This window comes from Lepus europaeus, chromosome 13 (genome assembly GCF_033115175.1).
Source record: "Lepus europaeus isolate LE1 chromosome 13, mLepTim1.pri, whole genome shotgun sequence".
NCBI lineage: Eukaryota > Metazoa > Chordata > Mammalia > Lagomorpha > Leporidae > Lepus > Lepus europaeus.
The window spans coordinates 95037613-95055864 of record NC_084839.1 but is presented as its reverse complement, the minus strand read 5'-3'; the positions used below and the strand labels follow the sequence as shown (position 1 = coordinate 95055864).

At 46.9% G+C, this 18252-nt stretch overlaps 1 protein-coding gene across 1 annotated transcript; it reads left to right on the top strand.

Moving 5' to 3' along the window:
- The first annotated feature begins 506 nt into the window (after nucleotides 1-506).
- On the top strand, nucleotides 507-3755 carry LOC133772975 (nuclear envelope pore membrane protein POM 121C-like). Its single transcript, XM_062210109.1, is given in 4 exon segments — nucleotides 507-1781; nucleotides 1938-2114; nucleotides 2116-2199; nucleotides 2381-3755. Coding segments are annotated over 4 exon segments (2829 nt in total). The 5' UTR covers nucleotides 507-588.
- The last annotated feature ends 14497 nt before the right edge of the window (nucleotides 3756-18252 follow it).

Genomic DNA, 18252 nt, shown 5'->3' with positions numbered 1-18252 from the left:
ACTTGTGTCACACTGCTACAGCGCCCCCACTTTCATCCCCTTATTTTAGCCAGATCATGTCCTTTAATTAAAAAACTCTAAACTCATCTCCTGAGAAAGTCTTTTCCCGTGAATCCTTCCAAATTCATGCCCTCCGTGGGAAGACTTGGGACGGTTGCATCCAGTTCTCAAACTCCTGACCTGATCTCTTGAGATTCTGTTTCTCTGGTTGCACCTGTCCAACGAGGTGAATCATTCCTCCCTAGGATTCTCTCCTTAGGATCACCTCCACAGTGTCCAGGACACATGACCTAGGGCGCCACAGGAAGGCAGTGCCGAAACCAGTTCAGCAAAGTGCCAGACGGAGGCCAGCGGTGGTCCACAGTGAGGGCCAAGGCCGGCCGCGGCCAGGGCAGGGGCTGCAGGTCCTCGAGATGTCCCCGGGAACCGCGGTGGGAACCGAGCCGCGAGCCCCGGGGTTCGCGTCTCGCAATCTCGCTCGTTGGGAACGTGCACTTTAACGAACATTGCTCGCTTCGCCTCTGGCCAAGTTGGCAGTGAACCGAAAGCTCCTAGAGCCTCGGACCTTACCGCGCTCAATTGCGCCTCATGGGCAGTTACCTGAGCAAGCCTGGCCCGCCGCAGCCGGCCCGCACCCAAGAGAGCCGGGACCTGCGGGAGAAGCCCAGCCGCCGCCCAGCTGCCTGCTCCCCGCCGCCTACTGCCCCTGCCCATCGCGTGCAACACGTTCACCCTGCTCTCCCCGCTCCTCCTCTTCGCAGGCGCCCCAGGAGGCCTTCCTCCCGGGACCCTGGGGCTCTGCCAGACTGCTTCGTAATAACACCTCGAAGGCGCTATCCGACCCAGCAGGCCCAGTACTCGCTCGTGGGCGTGCTTCCCACCGTGTGCTGGGATGGTTGTCCCAAGAAGGCTGTGCTCTCTGCTCGAAATTCCAAGATGGTGTGCGGCGGTCCAGGCACCGTGAGAATCGCGCCTCCTGACAGCAAAGTGATGCGTTCTCCAGTGCCAGCGCAGGTCACCCACTCAGTGCTGCCCTTGCCGTCAGCTAAGGCTGCAGACCCGAAGGCCAGTGGACTGAATGTCCTCCAAGAGAGGAAGAAAAGAGCCGTGGGCAAGGAAGACCCGGTATTCCTGGATGGCCTGCAGAATAAGAGAAGGTGCCATGACAGCAATGGCAGTGGACACCCCACAGCGGCGCCCCAGGTGGCCAATGGAGCCCTTGCTGCTGGGGTGCCTAAGCCTGGGTCTCTGAAGAGAGGTCTCAGTTCCCAAAACTCGCATGACCCCTCGATAAAAAGACCTTGCCCCTCTGCCTTGGCAACCACGTACACGGGAGGCATCCCCAGCTCCCGCCGCAACGCCATCACCAGCTCCTACAGTTCCACCCAAGGCCTCTCGCAGCCGCACAAGAGGAGTGGGCCCTCTTCATCCTCCTCCTCCAGCTCTGCCTCCTCCCACCCGCAGATGCCAAAGAGGCCCGAGAAGAAAACAAGGCAACAGCAGCTGCGCGCTCCTTGCGGTTTGGCGCCTCCCAAGGCTTCTCAGGGGGGAAGGGTTGCAGAGCCACCCAAGAGTAAGACAGAAAAGGGATGGAAGTGCCCATCTCCCCCTGACGTTTCCAGTAGGCGCAAACGCAAGATTCAGCTGCTGCCCTGCAGGCGAGGGGAGCCGCTGACCTTGCCTCCTGCGCCGCAGCTCGGCTACCCCATCAGTGCGGAAGAATACGACAAGGAAAAGAGAGCGGCGTTCCAACGGCTCAACAGGCTCTTGGAAGACAAGACAGATGCTGCCCTGAGCTCCGTCGCCAAGAAGCTGCCTGCCGCCCAGCCGCGGGTTAAGTCGACCCTGTCTGCTGCTGGGAGTGCTTTCCCAACCGCCACTCTGTCGGCTTCCAGCACCAAGAAGACACAGAAGTCTTCGGGCCCCCCAGCCTTCCTGGAATCGGCAGGAGTGGCGAAGGCCGTGGCCCCTTCGCCTGCAAAGACACCTGACCTTCTAGCTCCTGTCGGCGCATCTCAGCCAGCGATCTTTCCAGGTACATTTTCAGACTCCAAAGCCCCAGCCCCTTTCCCGGGGCTGATCCCCGCTTCTGCCATGACACTAGTCCCTGGTACCAGGAAAGTCCCCTCCAGCTTCTCAGGCAGAGACATCTGCCAAAAGCCCCATCTCCGCCTGCCCCAGCCCCGGCCACCCTGCCAAGCAACCTGGGGGGGGGGGGGGTGCTACTGAGCACTGCCTTCTCTCTCTCTCTCTCCCTCTCCTCTGCAGCTCCAGCTGGGACCTCAGCATCCTCCAAGTTCAAGTCCAAAGTGGTAGCCTCCCCTGAAAGTGGGAGTGAAGGCCCCTTGCTGTCTGGCCGTGCAACCACAGTGTCTTCCAGGACCACTGGAACGTCCTCCCTAACTGTCACGCCCAACTGTGGCATCCCAGGGCCACCTGCACCTGTCATGCCCTTGGCCACTCCCCACTCCTTCAAGCACAACATTGCTCCAGCCCCAACCCACCCTGTCTTTGCTGGGCAAGCCTCTGCCACCTCCTCTGTGGCTTGTGTCACCACAGCCAGTACCACCACAGACTCGGCTTTGAAGCCTGCTTTTGGCTTTGGTGGCAGGGGTGTGCCCAGCACCCAGAGCAATGCGACTGGCACCACTGCCTCCACTACAGCAAAGCCTTTCCTCTTCGGGGCTCCCCCTGCCTCAGGAGCCAGCTTTGCCCCAACTGAGGGCTCCACAGTCCAGTTTGGCAAGCCTCCTGCCATGCCAGCCTCAGCCACAGTCACCACCTTTGGCCAGTCCTCCTCCAGAGCTGCCCAGTTGGCCACTAGCAACACTGCCCACTTTGGTGGTTTGGGCAGCACCCTCACAACCTCAGCTCCGGTCACCCCCAGCCAGCCTCCACTGATGGTCCCTAAAACAGCCCCTGCAGCATTCAACAAGCCCTGTGGCTCAAGCACCAAGCCCCCTCTCCCATCGTACCCAGGGGCCAACCCCCAGGCCAAGTGTGGGGCCATGGATAGGCAGCAGCAGAAGGCTGCCAAGCTAGCCCTTGCCCCCAGCTTTGGCAGCTCTCTCACTTTGGGGAACATTGCAGCCCCGGCTCCAACAGCAACACAGGCGCTGGCTCGCACTCAGCCAGCTTTGGGTAGTGCCCCCCAGTTGTCTTTGGGTGGTTTGAAATCCACAACAGCTGCCTTTAGTACCCCTGCAAACACCAAGCCAGCCTGTAGAAGTACCACAGCGGGCTCCTCCCTGGGTGCAGTCACCCAAAGCACCAGCAGTGGGACCAGCAGCACCCCCTTCACGTTTGGGGGACCAGCGGCCTGGGTTGGCAGTGGAGGCCCCAAGCCCCGGGGGGCCACCCAAGTCGCCACCTCCACTGCTGAAATGTTTAGCTTCAGGTCTAGACAGAGTGGGACCACAGGTAATGCCTCCTCCTCTGGGGGGACCTTGAGTCAGAAGAGCCTGGCTGCACCCAGCCAGGACCCAGGGGTCCTCAACATGGCCAGCGCCCACGGGAGCAAGCCTGTAGTTGGAGGCACTTCTACACTCACCTTTGCTCAGAACACCCCTGCCCCAGCACTAGGCACAGTGGGTGGCAGCCTTTCCTTTGGGGTGTCCTCAACGTCTACCCATGGTCTTGCTAGAATTGGATCTTTCGGGTCAGAAGCCCCTTCCTTCTCCATTGGTGCAGCACCCAAGACCCCAGGGGCTCGGCAGCGACTGCAGGCTCGACGGCAGCAGCCTCGCAAGAAATAGTCTTTGTCCCTTGCCTCTGCCCCTGACCCTGCACCCCCACCCCTTGCCCAAATCTAGACCTTGTCCCCAACTAGGAAGACCCTTTGACCCTTGGAGTTCCATAAACTAAACCTATCCCAGATCTCTGATGTTGACCACCAAGGTAGTAGTGACAGCCCTGGGGTCCCTTCCCCTCCTGCTGGAGGCAGATACCTCTGGGAGAGGGGCAGGCAGGAGGTAGCAGGGCAGAAGCGTGGTGCTTTTATTTGAATAGTTGCACTGGTGAGCTGGGGAGCCAAAAGAAATCCGTATTTATTTTTTATTTATCCCTCACTCTTGTTTGGTGTGTAACCAACTACCTTTATCCCTGATGGTCATCTTCGTGGGAGGGCATGAGACACAGCCCACTGGGATCTCCATGAGCTTTGGATGGGACTGGGGGAACAGATTATTCCAAAAGCTTGACTTTGCATGGCCTGGCTACAAGAACTGGTCCCCCCCCCCCCCGTCCCTTTAGGGGACTGTGTCTCCCCATTCCTGGTTGCTTTGTCCCCTTACAGGATTTATTCCTTTAAAGATGATCCTGAGTCCAGCTTTGCCTTGGAGACCTCAGTGGGTGCTGCTCCTACTGACCTATTTCCTCCTGCCAGGTCACATCCAGTGTGTCAGCTCCCTCCTTCTCTGTCAGTCTGGCCCCCTACAAAGCATGGTGGGCTCAAGACTGTCAGCCTGACACATCCAGGGATGAGACACCTCACTCTGGGAGAGAGAAACTACCAGAGAAGGCAAGCCACCCCCTGCTGCTGTCCACTGCCTCCTCCCCCACCTACCCAGTGGCCTCAGCAGAGTATCTCCCTCTTAGGGATGCTGCAGGCCTTCTGCTGTGTTACTTGGTGCTCCCATTACTGCCCTTGGGAGTGTGGAGGATGGATTGTGTAAGTGGTGGCATGCTGGTAGCGCCTGACTTAACTGTTGCGACTTTTCCAGAGCCACGCTGGTTGAATGTGGAAGCAGTACCACTTTCCAGCTACTGGTGCTGACTCCTGAGTCTTCCCAGGAGGATGGGACCCAGGGGAAACAAAGGCCTTGTCCCTCTGCTGTTTTCTCCCTTTGTAGGCCCTGCTGTAGGTGACAACACCCCTTGTCTACATTAGAAAGCCCAAATTCATGGGCCATACTTTAAAATAGTGTCTTAGTTCTTTTTCTCAAACATCCCTTTCTCCCTTTCTTCCTTTGTTCCAAAACCACATAGCCCAGGCCCTAGAACCTTGCTGACACACCCAACCTCTTGGGGAGAAATATGAATGTATGTATCTTTGAAAAGATAAATAAACTTTTTAGAAACAAAAACGTTTTTGTATTTAAGTTTTTTTTTTTTTTTTTTGGACAGGCAGACTTAGACAGTGAGAGAGAGAGAGAGACAGAAAGGTCTTCTTTCCGTTGGTTCACCCCTCAAATGGCCGCTACGGCCGGCACTGCGGCCAGCGCGCCGTGCCAGTCTGAAGCCAGGAGCCAGGTGATTCCTCCTGGTCTCCCATGCGGGTGCAGGGCCCAAGCACTTGGGCCATCCTCCACTGCACTCACTCCCAGGCCACAGCAGAGAGCTGGACTGGAAGAAGAGCAACCGGGACAGAATCTGGCGCCCCAACCGGGACTATAACCCTGGGTGCCGGCACCGCAGGCGGAGGATTGGCCTAGTGAGCCACGGCACAGGCCGTATTTAAGTTTTTTAAAAAATAACATGTTAGATGTCGCTTACAAAGAGCAAAATTCTGGGGCCAGCACTGTGGTGCAGCAAGTTAAAGCCCTGGCCTGAAGCGCTGGCATCCCATATGGGCACCGGTTCTAGTCCTGGCTGCTCCTCTTCCAATCCAGCTCTCTGCTATGGCCTGGGAAAGCAGTAGAAGATGGCCCGAGTGCTTGGGCCCCTGCACCCATATGGGAGACCCAGAAGAAGCTCCTGGCTCCTGGCTTCCAATCAGTGCAGCTCTGGCCATTGCAGCTATCTGGGGAGTTAACCAATGGATGGAAGACTTCTCTCTCTGTCTCTACCTCTCTCTGTAATTCTGTCTTCCAAATAAATAAATATTTACCAAAAAAAAAAAGAAATATGGAGTAATGAGTTGGATGTATTTGGGTACTTCAAAAGGGTTGTGGAGAGATGGAATTAAAAGATAAGCTTGGGGCTGGCGCTGTGGAGCAGCAGGTTAACTCCCTGGCCTGAAGTGCCGGCATCCCATATGGGCACTGTTCGAGACCCGGCTGCTCCACTTCTGATCCAGCTCTCTGCTATAGCCTGGAAAAGCAGTAGAAGATGCCCCAAGTCCTTGAGACCCTGTACCTGTGTGGGAGATCCAGAAGAAGCTCCTAGATCCTGGCTTTGGAATAACGCAGCTCCAGCCATTGCAGCCATCTGGGGAGTGAACCAATGGATGGAAGACCTCTCTCTCTGTCTCTACCTCTCTCTGTAACTCTTTCAAATAAATAAATCTTTAAAAAAAGAGAGAGAGAAAAATTCTCACTGAAGAAAACCAAGATGTTCTTTCTAGCTAATCCCAAGGAGAGTATTGCACAATGCACAGTAGACTGCCACCAGGTTTCCTTTATCTAGAGATTTGCCATTTTTAATTGAATAATTTTTTCCAGGTGCGTGAAAGCTAGGTTCAGAAGCACATTTTCAGTAGCCTATTCTGAACATCTTGGATACTTGGGCTAAAGGAAAGAGCAGAGCAGGATATTATGCCAACCTGCATAACCAAACTCATTGTATGAGGCTGCCTCCCAAGTAAAGGGAAGTAGATAACACTGAGTAACGATTGAAGCACCAATGACAGTAGCTAGCAAACAAAGCATCCTTTCCAAAGAGACTACCAAAGATTGGTTATCAACAATGTTTTTGCAAGCCTTTAGAGTTTTCACTTTTAAAATTGGTATCACTAGGCAACCATGTAATTAATTACAGGGCTTAAAATAAATTAGGCTTCTGAGGCTGGCACTGTGGCATGGCAGGTAAAGGCGTTGCCTGCAAAGCTGGCATCCCATATGGGTGCCAGTTTGTGTCCTGGCTGCTCCACTTCTGATCCAGCTCCCTGCTAATGGCCTGAGAAAGCAACAGAAGATGGCCCAAGTACTTAGGGCTCTGCACCAATGCGAGAATCCCAGAAGAAGCTCCTGGCTCCTGTCTTCAGCCCTGGCTGTTGCAACCATTTGGAAAGTGAACTAGCAGATGGAAGATCTTGTGTGTGTGTGTGGATGTGTGTGTGGATGTGTGTGTGTGTCTCCCCCCACCATAACTCTGCCTCTCAAATAGACAAAACTTTACAAAAATTAATAGAACTTCTAATAACAGATTTTTAGCAGATGATGATGATTCAAAGCAAAGAATCTGCCTCTAAACTTATTAATCACCATTTCAAAAGCAGACTTTATAAATCACACTGTTGGATGTGTGATGTTGCTTTTTTCTTCACTAAAACAAACTGAACTATCAACACGGCCTAGAGAAATCACACTGCTTAATGAAAATTTCACAGACAAATTGAAAGTGATTTGCCTGTGCTACGCACTTTTCTGGTGTCAGATGGCCAGTAAGTATTCATTGAGCATGCACAGCTGCAGTTGGCATGTACACTACAGACCAGAATTGATTATCTGCTCCCTGGGAACCTTGTCCCAACAGAGAATGTACCCCCAGCATATTGATGCTGCCTCTGCTCTACTCCTCACTAACAAACATGTAGTTTGGCACAGAGGTCTTTGTATGATCCTCTTGTAAATATTTCAAGTTCTACAGAGCTTGGAACTAACCATTTCAAAAATCAGTAGTCACACAAGAGTGATACCCTCCAGTGGTTTTCATCCACTGCCAGCGAAATCCTTGTTTGATGCTCTGGGTTTTGCCAGCAAGATAGGCAGGAAGGTTTGGTTTAGGAAAGCTGCTGCGAGGTCAGTAATGGCCTTGAAAGGCCTCAAATCCACACCACCTGGTTGATGAGGTTTGTTGATAAAGAACTAACTCAGGAAGCCGGCACTTAGCCTAAAGGTTAGGATCTTGTGCCCCACAATGGAGTACCAGCTCCCAATCCTAATTTCCTAAGGCAGACCCTGATAGGCAGCAAGGATGGCTCAAATAATTGAATTCCTGCCACCCACCTGGGAGACCTGGATGGCGTTTCAAGTTCCTGGCTCCTGGTTTCCGACCACTTAGGGAAAAAAACCCAAACCCTAGTAGGAAATAGAGGGCAACAGCAACAACTCTCTCACACATCCCACAACACCATCATGGGGTTGGTCATCTCTGGCCCAGCACCCCTGGGCTCTGTCACCAGTTTTCTCGCTTAGTCCCTTTCACTCCTGGGATCATCCCTTGGAATTCCAGTTGGCCTGTGGGGGTCCCACATATGCTGTAGGCTTTCAGCTCCCTCAGTCCATCAGTTATTTGATGTGTCCCTATTGTGCTGAGTAAAACACTGCCTCACAATCAACACTAGCACTACGGATGCTCACCCCCAGTCACGTGTGGGCATCTGTGGGGAGGAAAGGTATTCTTTCACTCCTTGATGTCATCTCTCTGGTTGTCCAAAGATAATACAGTCAGCCCTCCCTATCCATGGGTTCCATATCCAGGAATTCAAACAACTGTGGATTAAAAACATTTGAAAAAACTGCATCTGAACTGAATATGTACAGATTTATTTCCTTGTCATTATACCTTAAAGAATACAGTGCAACAAGTATTTACACAGCACGTAACTTGTGTTAGGTTTTAAGGGTCAACTAGGGAGGGATGTGCATGAATTCTATGCGTTTTATACAAGGGCCTAGAGCATCTGTGGATTTTGGTATTTTTGGGGTCCCTGGAACTACCCTCTTCTGGAACAAATGTATACCCACAACACTCTGAATACAATGTGATTACATACTCTTCCCCATACCTGTCAGGCCCATCCTGTCCTCAGCCAGAGAGGCGCACAGAGAGCCCAACAATGTTGCTGGATTCTCCTGCTGCCTCCTGCCCACCCCGGACCCTCCATCACAGTCCCCTGACTTAAGACTCTGGATGGGTCTCTGCTTAGAGAGAAGTTGCCTTGGGGAAAAGAAGACAGAAATCAAGAGGTGAGAAAATCCTCTGTATTCTGTGTTTTTACCCGGTTCTTTCTTTCATTTCAGGGGAGGCCCTCTGGGGAAGGGACATCACACGGGCATCTAACTGACAGGTCTGTTTTACAAACCCGAGAACCTCCCTGCCCTCTCTGTGAGTTGTCAGGCACCATCCCTCCAGCCACAAGAGTACTGCTCAGAGGACAGCCATAGGCTGCACACAGGTACCCAGCTCTTCCTCTCTTCAAAAGCCAAGGCGTATGTGGGTCCAACAAAGCAAGATTTCCACTCAAAACTGAGAAAACGCTTATTGTCACCTGCCAAGAGTCAGATTCTATCCCCACTGATTTCACTATTTCCCAAGGGTCTTCTGTTTCATTTTATAGACAACTTGAGTAAAGAAACTTAGATGTGTGAATGTAGATTGGATCAAATATCTGTTTGTAATATTTAATTTTTTAATTTTACTACAATTCATGTTTAAAACACATGTAACAATATATAAATTTAGAAATAGTATTGTCACCCTTTTAATTCCTGTTTTAATTTGCATGTGAGTAATGGTTATATACAACACTACTAGAGCCAATTTTGAGCTTCTGACACAGTTTTCTAGAGCATAGAATTTTTAGGTTTTTTTAAAAAGGATTTATTTATTTGAGAGGCAGAGTTACAGAGAGATTGGGGGAGACAGAGAGAGGTCTTCCATCCACTGGTTCATTTCCCAAGTGGCCACAAAGACCAAGGCAGAGCCAGGCTGAAGCAGGAGCCAGGAGTTTCTTCCAGGTCCCTTACATGGTGCAAGGGTCCCAAGGACTTGAGCCATCCTCCGCTGCTTTCCCAGGCACATTAGCAGGGAGCTGGATGGGAAGTAGAACAACCGATGCTGACATTGCAGGCAGTGGGTTTATTCACCATGCCACACTGCCAGCTCCAACTTTTAGTTCTTGAATACACTGTAATATAGTACTCTCTGAATCAGTCTGTTACACTGCCAATGGCAAATGGAGCCCAAACCAAAAGTATCCAGTCTAATAAATAGGATAGTAGATTTTCTTTATTCATGCTGCACATGATCATCATAATTTGAATGATTATTCTTTTCTTAATTGATTTTTAAATCATTTTTAATTTAATTTATTTGACAGGTAGAGTTACAGATAGTGAGAGGGAGAGACAGAGAGAAAGGTCTTCCATCCACTGGTTCACTCCTCAAAAGGCCGCGACGGCCAGAGTTGAGTCAATCTGAAGCCAGGAGCTTCTTCTGGATCTCCCATGTGGGTGCAGGGGCTCAAGCACTTAAGCCATCTTCCACTGCTTTCCCAGGCCATAGCAGAGAGCTGGATCAGAAGAGGAGCAGCCAGGACTAGAACCAGTGCCCATATGGGATGCTGGTGCCACAGGTAGAGAATTAACCTACTTCACCACAGCATCGGCCCTCTTAACCTAAATCTTTAAAAACCCTTTGTGAGGGCCCTGTGCCATGGCTCACTTGGCTAATCCTCCACCTGTGGTGCCAGTATCCCATATGGGTGCCAGGTTCTTGTCCCGGTTGCTTCTTAAAAAAAAAAACAAAACAAAAAAACAAATAAACAAGAAAACCCTTTGTGAAATGCCAAACTACAGTTGCAAGTTGAAGTCAGGCCTTCAACACACACTGAATCTTTACCATATAGCTTTGTTCTTTTTTCTTCCTCATGAATGCTTTCTCAGGGAACTCTATAAGCACCCAACTGGCATTGTTTAAGGTCCTCTGAGTCTTAGACTTTGTTCAAAATATAGTAATTGGGATCACATCTCATATCACGAGTCTCTGTAACAACTTCAACATAAGGTGACTCTTTCCTGAGGGATACACTTTAGAGGAGGAAAACCCTTTTGCCTTGTATTAGGGAATACATGACATATGATCTTTTTTAATCATCACAATGATTATTAGACTCTATTAAGGTTACAGAAGTTAAACCTTATAACAGAATGGAATAAACCCTAATCCTTGTTAGGGAGTTCACAGCTATCAGAAGGCCAGAGGATCTGAATGGTGTCTAATATTATGGAGCACAGGCCCTTTATGACATGTTTTTCATTCATTAACTCACTTAATCCATAAAACAATTCTACATGCCAGTATTACTGCTGATCCCATTTAAAATGAAAGGAGACTGAGGCATTATGTAATTGGCAAGGAGACATGGACTTCCTAACTTGTACATACAAGCTAGACAAATCAAGAGAACATATATTTTGTTCCTGCTTAAAAAGTCTAGAATTTCAGTGGTCCTCAACCCTGACTGCATATTCCATAATCCAGATCAAAGTAATCCAGGTCTCTTAGAATGTGGCATCTTCTCAAAACGCCTGCCCCTGGGTTTCTAATGTGCCAGCAAATTGAGAAGCCTCTAACAAGATGGACAGTTCTCAAGTTGGTGCCCAGAGGAGCCACACTGAGTGTGCTGTACCCCAAATCAGATAAACCCCTCTGTGCTAGTTAGCTTTGCATTACTACAGTGAAACACCTGAGACAGCCCAACTTTATAAAGACAAGAGATTCACTTTGGCTCATGGCTTTGGAGAGTCACCGTCTGTGATCGGGTTTCTCTCTGGTGATGGCATTCTTGGTGGCAGAGTCCTGAGACAGCACAGGACAAGGAACATATTTCTCTGTCTCACGTGATCTCTTATAAAGCTACCAAGATTCAGTCATGTGGGCTCCACGCTAACGACATAATTCAATGTAATCGCTTCCCAGAGGCCCCAGCTTCAAACACGACAATTCAGTTACATTTGCACCCTTTAACGTAAGTCCGTAGGGACTAAAATCCTGAATTTGGAGGACAACTATTCAAATCACAGGCAACTCTTAAATGGGCAATGTAATGGATTTAAGTAATCTTCCAGACATAAAATTCTCTGAGCAGTACTCCTGTGGCTGGAGGGATGGTGACTTCAGAACCTAATCATATTTTGTAGAGGTTGAGAACACTGACTAAAACTAGAGCTCCTGCACTAGAGCTTTGCCTCTTGTCAGCTCCCTGACTCCAGGAGACTTAGTTAAGCTCTTTCTACTTATCCATAAAATTGCAATACTTACACCAGTCTGGTAGGATTGAAACAAGAAGTAAACAAAATTGCATGTATACTATCACAGCAGAGTTCTAAAATCTAGCATCTTTGTAAATAAGTCTAAATAATACATTGATAAACCCTTATCACTAACACCCGCAGCAGCAGCAGCAGCAGCGTCTCTTTAACTGAAGCAAATAGTAAATCACGGATTGAAGCGAAGGAAAAGCCATCACAGTAGAAGACAGAGACACCAGAAGACAATCAGAGGGGCAGAAACGTTGTCTTTAGGGAGGAAAAGAGGGTCCAGAGTCTCCCATTTATACAGTCAGGGTGTTTCCATGTAAAACACTTCCCCCCTTCTTATAGCACACATTGTCTCTTTACTTTTAACTTGTGGTGTCATTTTAACCCATACAAATGACTGTCCTCCTTACCTAAGCTTATTCTGCCACCTGGCAAACATTCATGGAATGATTTCAATGATTGAGTCACCAGGGGAAACAGCAGAAAGACTGCCGTGTTCCGTCCTCCAGACTCTCAGCCAACTAGGAGAGAGAATGGACACACGTGGACATAATAATCACAATGAAGCCTCTGTCGGCAAGTACCTTAAGAGATCTAGAAACAGAATATGAGAATTCAAAGCAGAGAGGGATGACTTCTAACTAGAGCCCAGGAACACTGTCATTGGAACTGGCACTTGAGCTGGGTATTGTAGATAACAAGAGCTTTCAAAGGGAAAAGAAAAGACCAGAGAGTTAAACTCAGAATTATGTGAGTCCATGCTGAGAGGGACTCCTGGGGACAGTAGATCTGTTTGATTGGTAGTAAGTGAATTGATAGTAAGTGATTGGTAGGAAGTGATTGGTAGTAAGAGAAATAGAGAAAGAATAAATCAAATGCCCAGGGGCTCAAGTCTTGGCATCTCTGCCAGTGTTGTACCTCAGTGGGTTATGCCACTGCCTGTAAAGCTGGCATCTCACATGGGTGACAGTTTGAGTCCTGGCTGCTCTGCTTCCGATCATATGTATTTGCATCTCTTTCTTCAGTCCCAGTTCAGATGGGCTCATGATTCTTCCAGTTTCTGCTGCGCCGGTCCGAAGCCAGGAGCCAGGTGCTTCTTCCTGGTCTCCCACATGGGTGCAGGGGCCCAAGCACTTGAGCCATCTTCCACTGCCTTCCCGGGCCACAGCAGAGAGCTGTACTGGAAGAGGAGCAACCGGGACAGAACCTGGCACCCCAACCGGGACTAGAACCCAGCACCCCAACCGGGACTAGAACCCGGGGTGTCAGTGCCGCAGGCAGAGGATTAGCCAAGTGAGCTGCGGTGCCGGCCTCACTAAAATGTTTAAGAACAGACAAAATATGATGGGAACTCTATTAGAATAGACTTAGTGATGAAATCCAAGAGACTTGTCATGCCCTCCTGACTCCTGTGGTGCTACAGCTGTTACTAATGAGCACAATTTAACGAGATCCAGAATAGTCAAGGTTGACTACTTTTTCCTCCTAGTTCTTTGAAGCTGACCCTTTATTTTCTAGCTTTTATATTTCATGGTGAATTTTTTACTTACATCCTAGTTTTTATTCTTTCAAAGTTGACAGGACTTTTTCCTTTGGTATCCTCCAGGGGTTTCTCTTTAAATGTGGTATTTTGTAGTTTCTACAGTAAAAATATATTAATGTTGGTTTTATTTTTATTTTTGCTTATATATGAAATTCATTCTTTTTTCCATTCTGAAAAATTACGAGATATTATCCAAATTTTTTTCTCTATCCATTTCTCTCTGTTCTTCTTTCAGGGACTGTTAGTCATATATTGGATTTCCCACTTTATTCCACATGATTTATTTATTTATTTATTTATTTTTTGACAGGCAGAGTGGACAGTGAGAGAGAGAGACAGAGAGAAAGGTCTTCCTTTTGCCGTTGGTTCACCCTCCAATGGCCGCCGTGGTAGGCGCGCTGCGGCCAGCGCACCGCGCTGATCCGATGGCAGGAGCCAGGTGCTTCTCCTAGTCTCCCATGGGGTGCAGGACCCAAGCACTTGGGCCATCCTCCACTGCACTCCCTGGCCACAGCAGAGAGCTGGCCTGGAAGAGGGGCAACCGGGACAGGATCGGTGCCCCAACCGGGACTAGAACCCGGTGTGCCGGCGCCGCAAGGCGGAGGATTAGCCTAGTGAGCCACGGCGCCGGCCTATTCCACATGATTTATTGTCTATTTAATATTTTCCATACCTCTGCTTATTTTTTTTATATTCTCAACTTCAGCTCTCATCAACTCAAAATCCAATGAAGGTCTTTAAAGACTATAATATCTACATATTTTTGATTTCTAAACTATCTCTATTGGGAAGTGACTGCTATGACACCAGTATAATTTATAATGAGGTCCTAATTTACTTGTCCATGTTTTTTAAACTCATACAAGCATACACCTTATCAGACTGTCCAACAAAAAATTTTCCCAATTCTTAAGGATACACTAGACTTTTTCATTCCACTAGTAAATGTTGGGTTGGTCAATCTTGGAGTCACATCTCCCTGGCTACAGGGATTGGTATGTGGCCCAGGCCACTCCAATCATAATTCCTAATCCTGTTGACCACAGCAATGGATTTAGGAACAGGCTCATGACCACAGCATGGCAAAACTTCACTTTTCTAAGTTAAATGAGCAGTAAAAATTCTCTCTCTTCTTGAAAAATTGTTGGCAGACTTTTTATTAAAAGAACTGGAAAGGAAATATTTTAGGATTTGTAGGCCAAGAGGTAAAAAATTGAGAACATGATGTGGGCCCTTAGATTACAAGAGAGAAAAGAGATTTCTACAAAATTTGTATTGAAAAAAAATTTAAAATATAATGATAATTGAGCATTTTTTTGGTAACACAGTTTTATTAATTAGTAAGAATAATATAAGCCAATAAGAATAATATAAGCCATTGTGGAATAACATTCTGCTGATTTGATGGTTAAATTATTGAAATCAATGGCAAATTCCCTATGCTAATACTGATCCATAATGAGATGTTATCTATGAGGGAGTCTTCAAAAAGATCATGGAAAAGGTGCATTTAAAAAAAAAACAATGGATGGACTTCAAAAAATATTTTGCACTCAAATAAATATTGTTCAATTCCATTTCCATGGACTTTTTGAAGCACCTTTATATCTCATCATGGAAAATATCTTTTCACACAGACAGGTACTGTCAAATACTGATACAAAGCCATGAGTATATACCCTTACTGAGAATAGTCATTGCTTGAGAGAAATTTATGAAATAACATTAGATTCTTCCCTTGAGACTTGCTAGTTAGCATCGCATTACGTTTCAGATTGCTCACAGCAGTTGAAGTTAAGGTGGCTACTCCTCACCCTCACAGTTAAGAAGACTTTGACGTATGGAAACGCTTTTTCTCTTGGACTGAGGTCTGGTAAATGTGGCTAGAACTGCAGCCAGAGCTCAGAAATACAAGAGGTGAGCAAGATAGTGGCTAAATAAGCTGCCCCAGCAATCTAGCCAGAGACCACAATGTGAACAGCTATTCATGTACCAAATCACCTCCTCAAGAGCCAAGAAAGCCAGGTGAGACCACAGTGCCTGCTTTTAATATACTAATAAGAAAAGACTCAGTGGAGAAGGCTGGAAAAAAAGAGCAATTGCATCACTCCTCCTCCACCAGCTTCAAATTGCGCAGCACAAAGAAGGCACTTCCTGCTTGGGAGGGGTTGGGGTGGAGTAAATGAACAGACCTTGGGCCCTTGCACCCATGTGGGAGACCCGGAAGAAGCTCCTAGCTCCTAGGTTCAGATCAGCGCAGCTTCCGCCATTGTGGCCATTTGGGGAGTGAATCAGCAGATGGAAGATATCTCCCTCTCTCTCTCTGCCTCTCCTTCTCTTTCTGTGTAACTCTGACTTTCAAATAAATAAATAAATCTTTTAAAAATAAATAAATAAAACATACCACAGAGTTTTTTTTTATTACACCTGCATAAAAACAAATGTAGACAAATTAAACAGAGTAAAGATTCCAGGAATTAATCCATGACTATAGCCAATTGATCTTTCTTTTAAGATTTATTTTTTATTTATTTGAAAGGCGGAGTTGCAGAGAAGCAGAGAGAGAGAGAGAGAGAGAGGTCTTCCATCTGCTGGTTGACTCCCAAATAACGATAATGGCTGGAGCAGGGCTGATCCAAAGCCAGGAGCCAGGAGGCTCCTCTGGGTCTGCCACCTAGGTGCAGGAGCCCAAGGACTTGGACAATCTTCTTACTGCTTTCCCAGGCCACAGTAGAGAATTGGATTGGAAGTGGAGCAGCTGGGATTCAAACTGGTGGCCATGTGGGATGTAGCACTGCAGGCTGCAGCTTTACCTGCTATGCCACAGTGCTGGACTCCAGACAATGGATCTTTGACAAGGATGCCAAAAATCTATAGTGGAGAAAAGACAGTCCCTTCAAAAACTGGTGCTGAGAAAGCTGGACATGGATTTGAAAAACACTGAAACTTGAACCCTACTTTTCATCCTACAGAAAAATCAATTCAAAATAGATGAGACATAAATGTAAGAACTGAAACTATGAAAGTATTAGAAGAAAACACAGGAGAAACAGTTCAAGGCATTAGAATAAGCAATTATTTTTAGAAAAGACCTACAGGCAAAGGCAACAAATGCAAAAAAATATATAGACAAATTGGATTATATCAAACTAAGAAGCTTCTTCACAACAAAAGAAACAATCAACCAGAGTAAACAATTGACAGATGCAAGAAAACATTTATAAACTATAGTTTTTTTTTTTTTTGCCATCTAGGCCACCAAGAATACACAAGTAACTAAAACAAAACAAACAAACAAAAAAACCTCAAGACAGCAAAAAAATAAAATCAAACTATCAAGGATCTGAGTAGCTATTTCTCAGAAGAGGAACTACAAATGGTTAACCAGTACTCAAAAAAATGCTCACTATCACCAGACATCTGGAAAATGAAGATTAAAACCACAATTAAGTATCTTGCTTCATTAGGAATGCCTACTGTCAAAAAGAACAAAAATGATAAATGTTGGTGAAGATGTAGAGAATGCAAATTACCATAGCCATTAGGGAGAGCAGTATGATAGAATTAAAAACAAACAGAAAAGGCCAGTAGATCTGAACTTAGAACAGTGATCACTGAAGGTTGGGAGGCTACAGAGACGGGGACAGAAGGAGTAGGGAGGGAGGTGGATAGAGAAAAGATGAACTGGTACATAGTCAGATAGAAGTAACAAGGTCTACTGTTCAATAGCATAGTGGGATAATGATGGCTCACAACAGTGTAGTATATTCTTGTATAAGAAACTGAAAGAGAAGAACTGATATACTCCAAAGAAAGGTAAGGAAATGGAAAGCCTAGTTGCCTGGTTCCATTGTGATATGTTGTGTGTACATGTTGAAATAGTGGATTGTGTCCCATACAAATGTATACATATTGCCTATTTATTAAAGGTTTTCAAAACAAAATAATTTATACATTTAAAATATTTTATTTGCTTCAAATTTCTGTGTGAATAGAGATATTCTAAGAATGACAGCATGAGAAGTGTATGGAGTAGTTTGACATTACTTCGCTTTATTTTTTTTAAAGATTTATTTATTTATTTGAAAGTCAGAGTTACACACAGAGAGAAGAAGCAGACAGAGAGAGAGAGAGGAGAGAGGTCTTCCACCAACTGGTTCACTCCCCAGTTGGCCGCCATGGCCAGAATTGCACTGATCCAAAGCCAGGAGCTAGGAGCTTCTTCCAGGTCTCCCATGCGGGTGCAGGGGCCCAAGCACTTGGGCCATCTTCTATTGCTTTCCCAGGCCACAGCAGAGATCTAGATTGGAAGTGGAGCAGCCAGGTCTCAAACCAGCACCCATATGGGATGCTGGCACCGCAGGTGGCAGCCTTACCTTCTATGCCACAGCACCAGCCCCAACATTACTTCACTTTAAACATTAGTTGTTATTGAATGGTTGTACCACACTTTGTTTTGTATGGAAGTGTTGTTTAACCTTGTAATTTTAGAATGAATTCATTAATAAACATTATCAACTCTGCAGGAGAAACTACTTTTCAAAGCTATTTCATGTTAGATAAGAAAAGTTAAGTGCATTTTTTTTTTGGCATAAATTCAATTTCAGCTTGAGCTAAAAAAAATGACAATAAAACTTTCCATTGGCAAGTCATTGAACTGATGTGTGGTAAGGCAAGTGAAGATAGTATCAAGGGCAAATAAATGTCCCCTTTATTCTCCTAAGGTTCACTGGATATAAGGACAAAGATGAACTAAATAAAAGAAAAGGCATATACATTTATTAA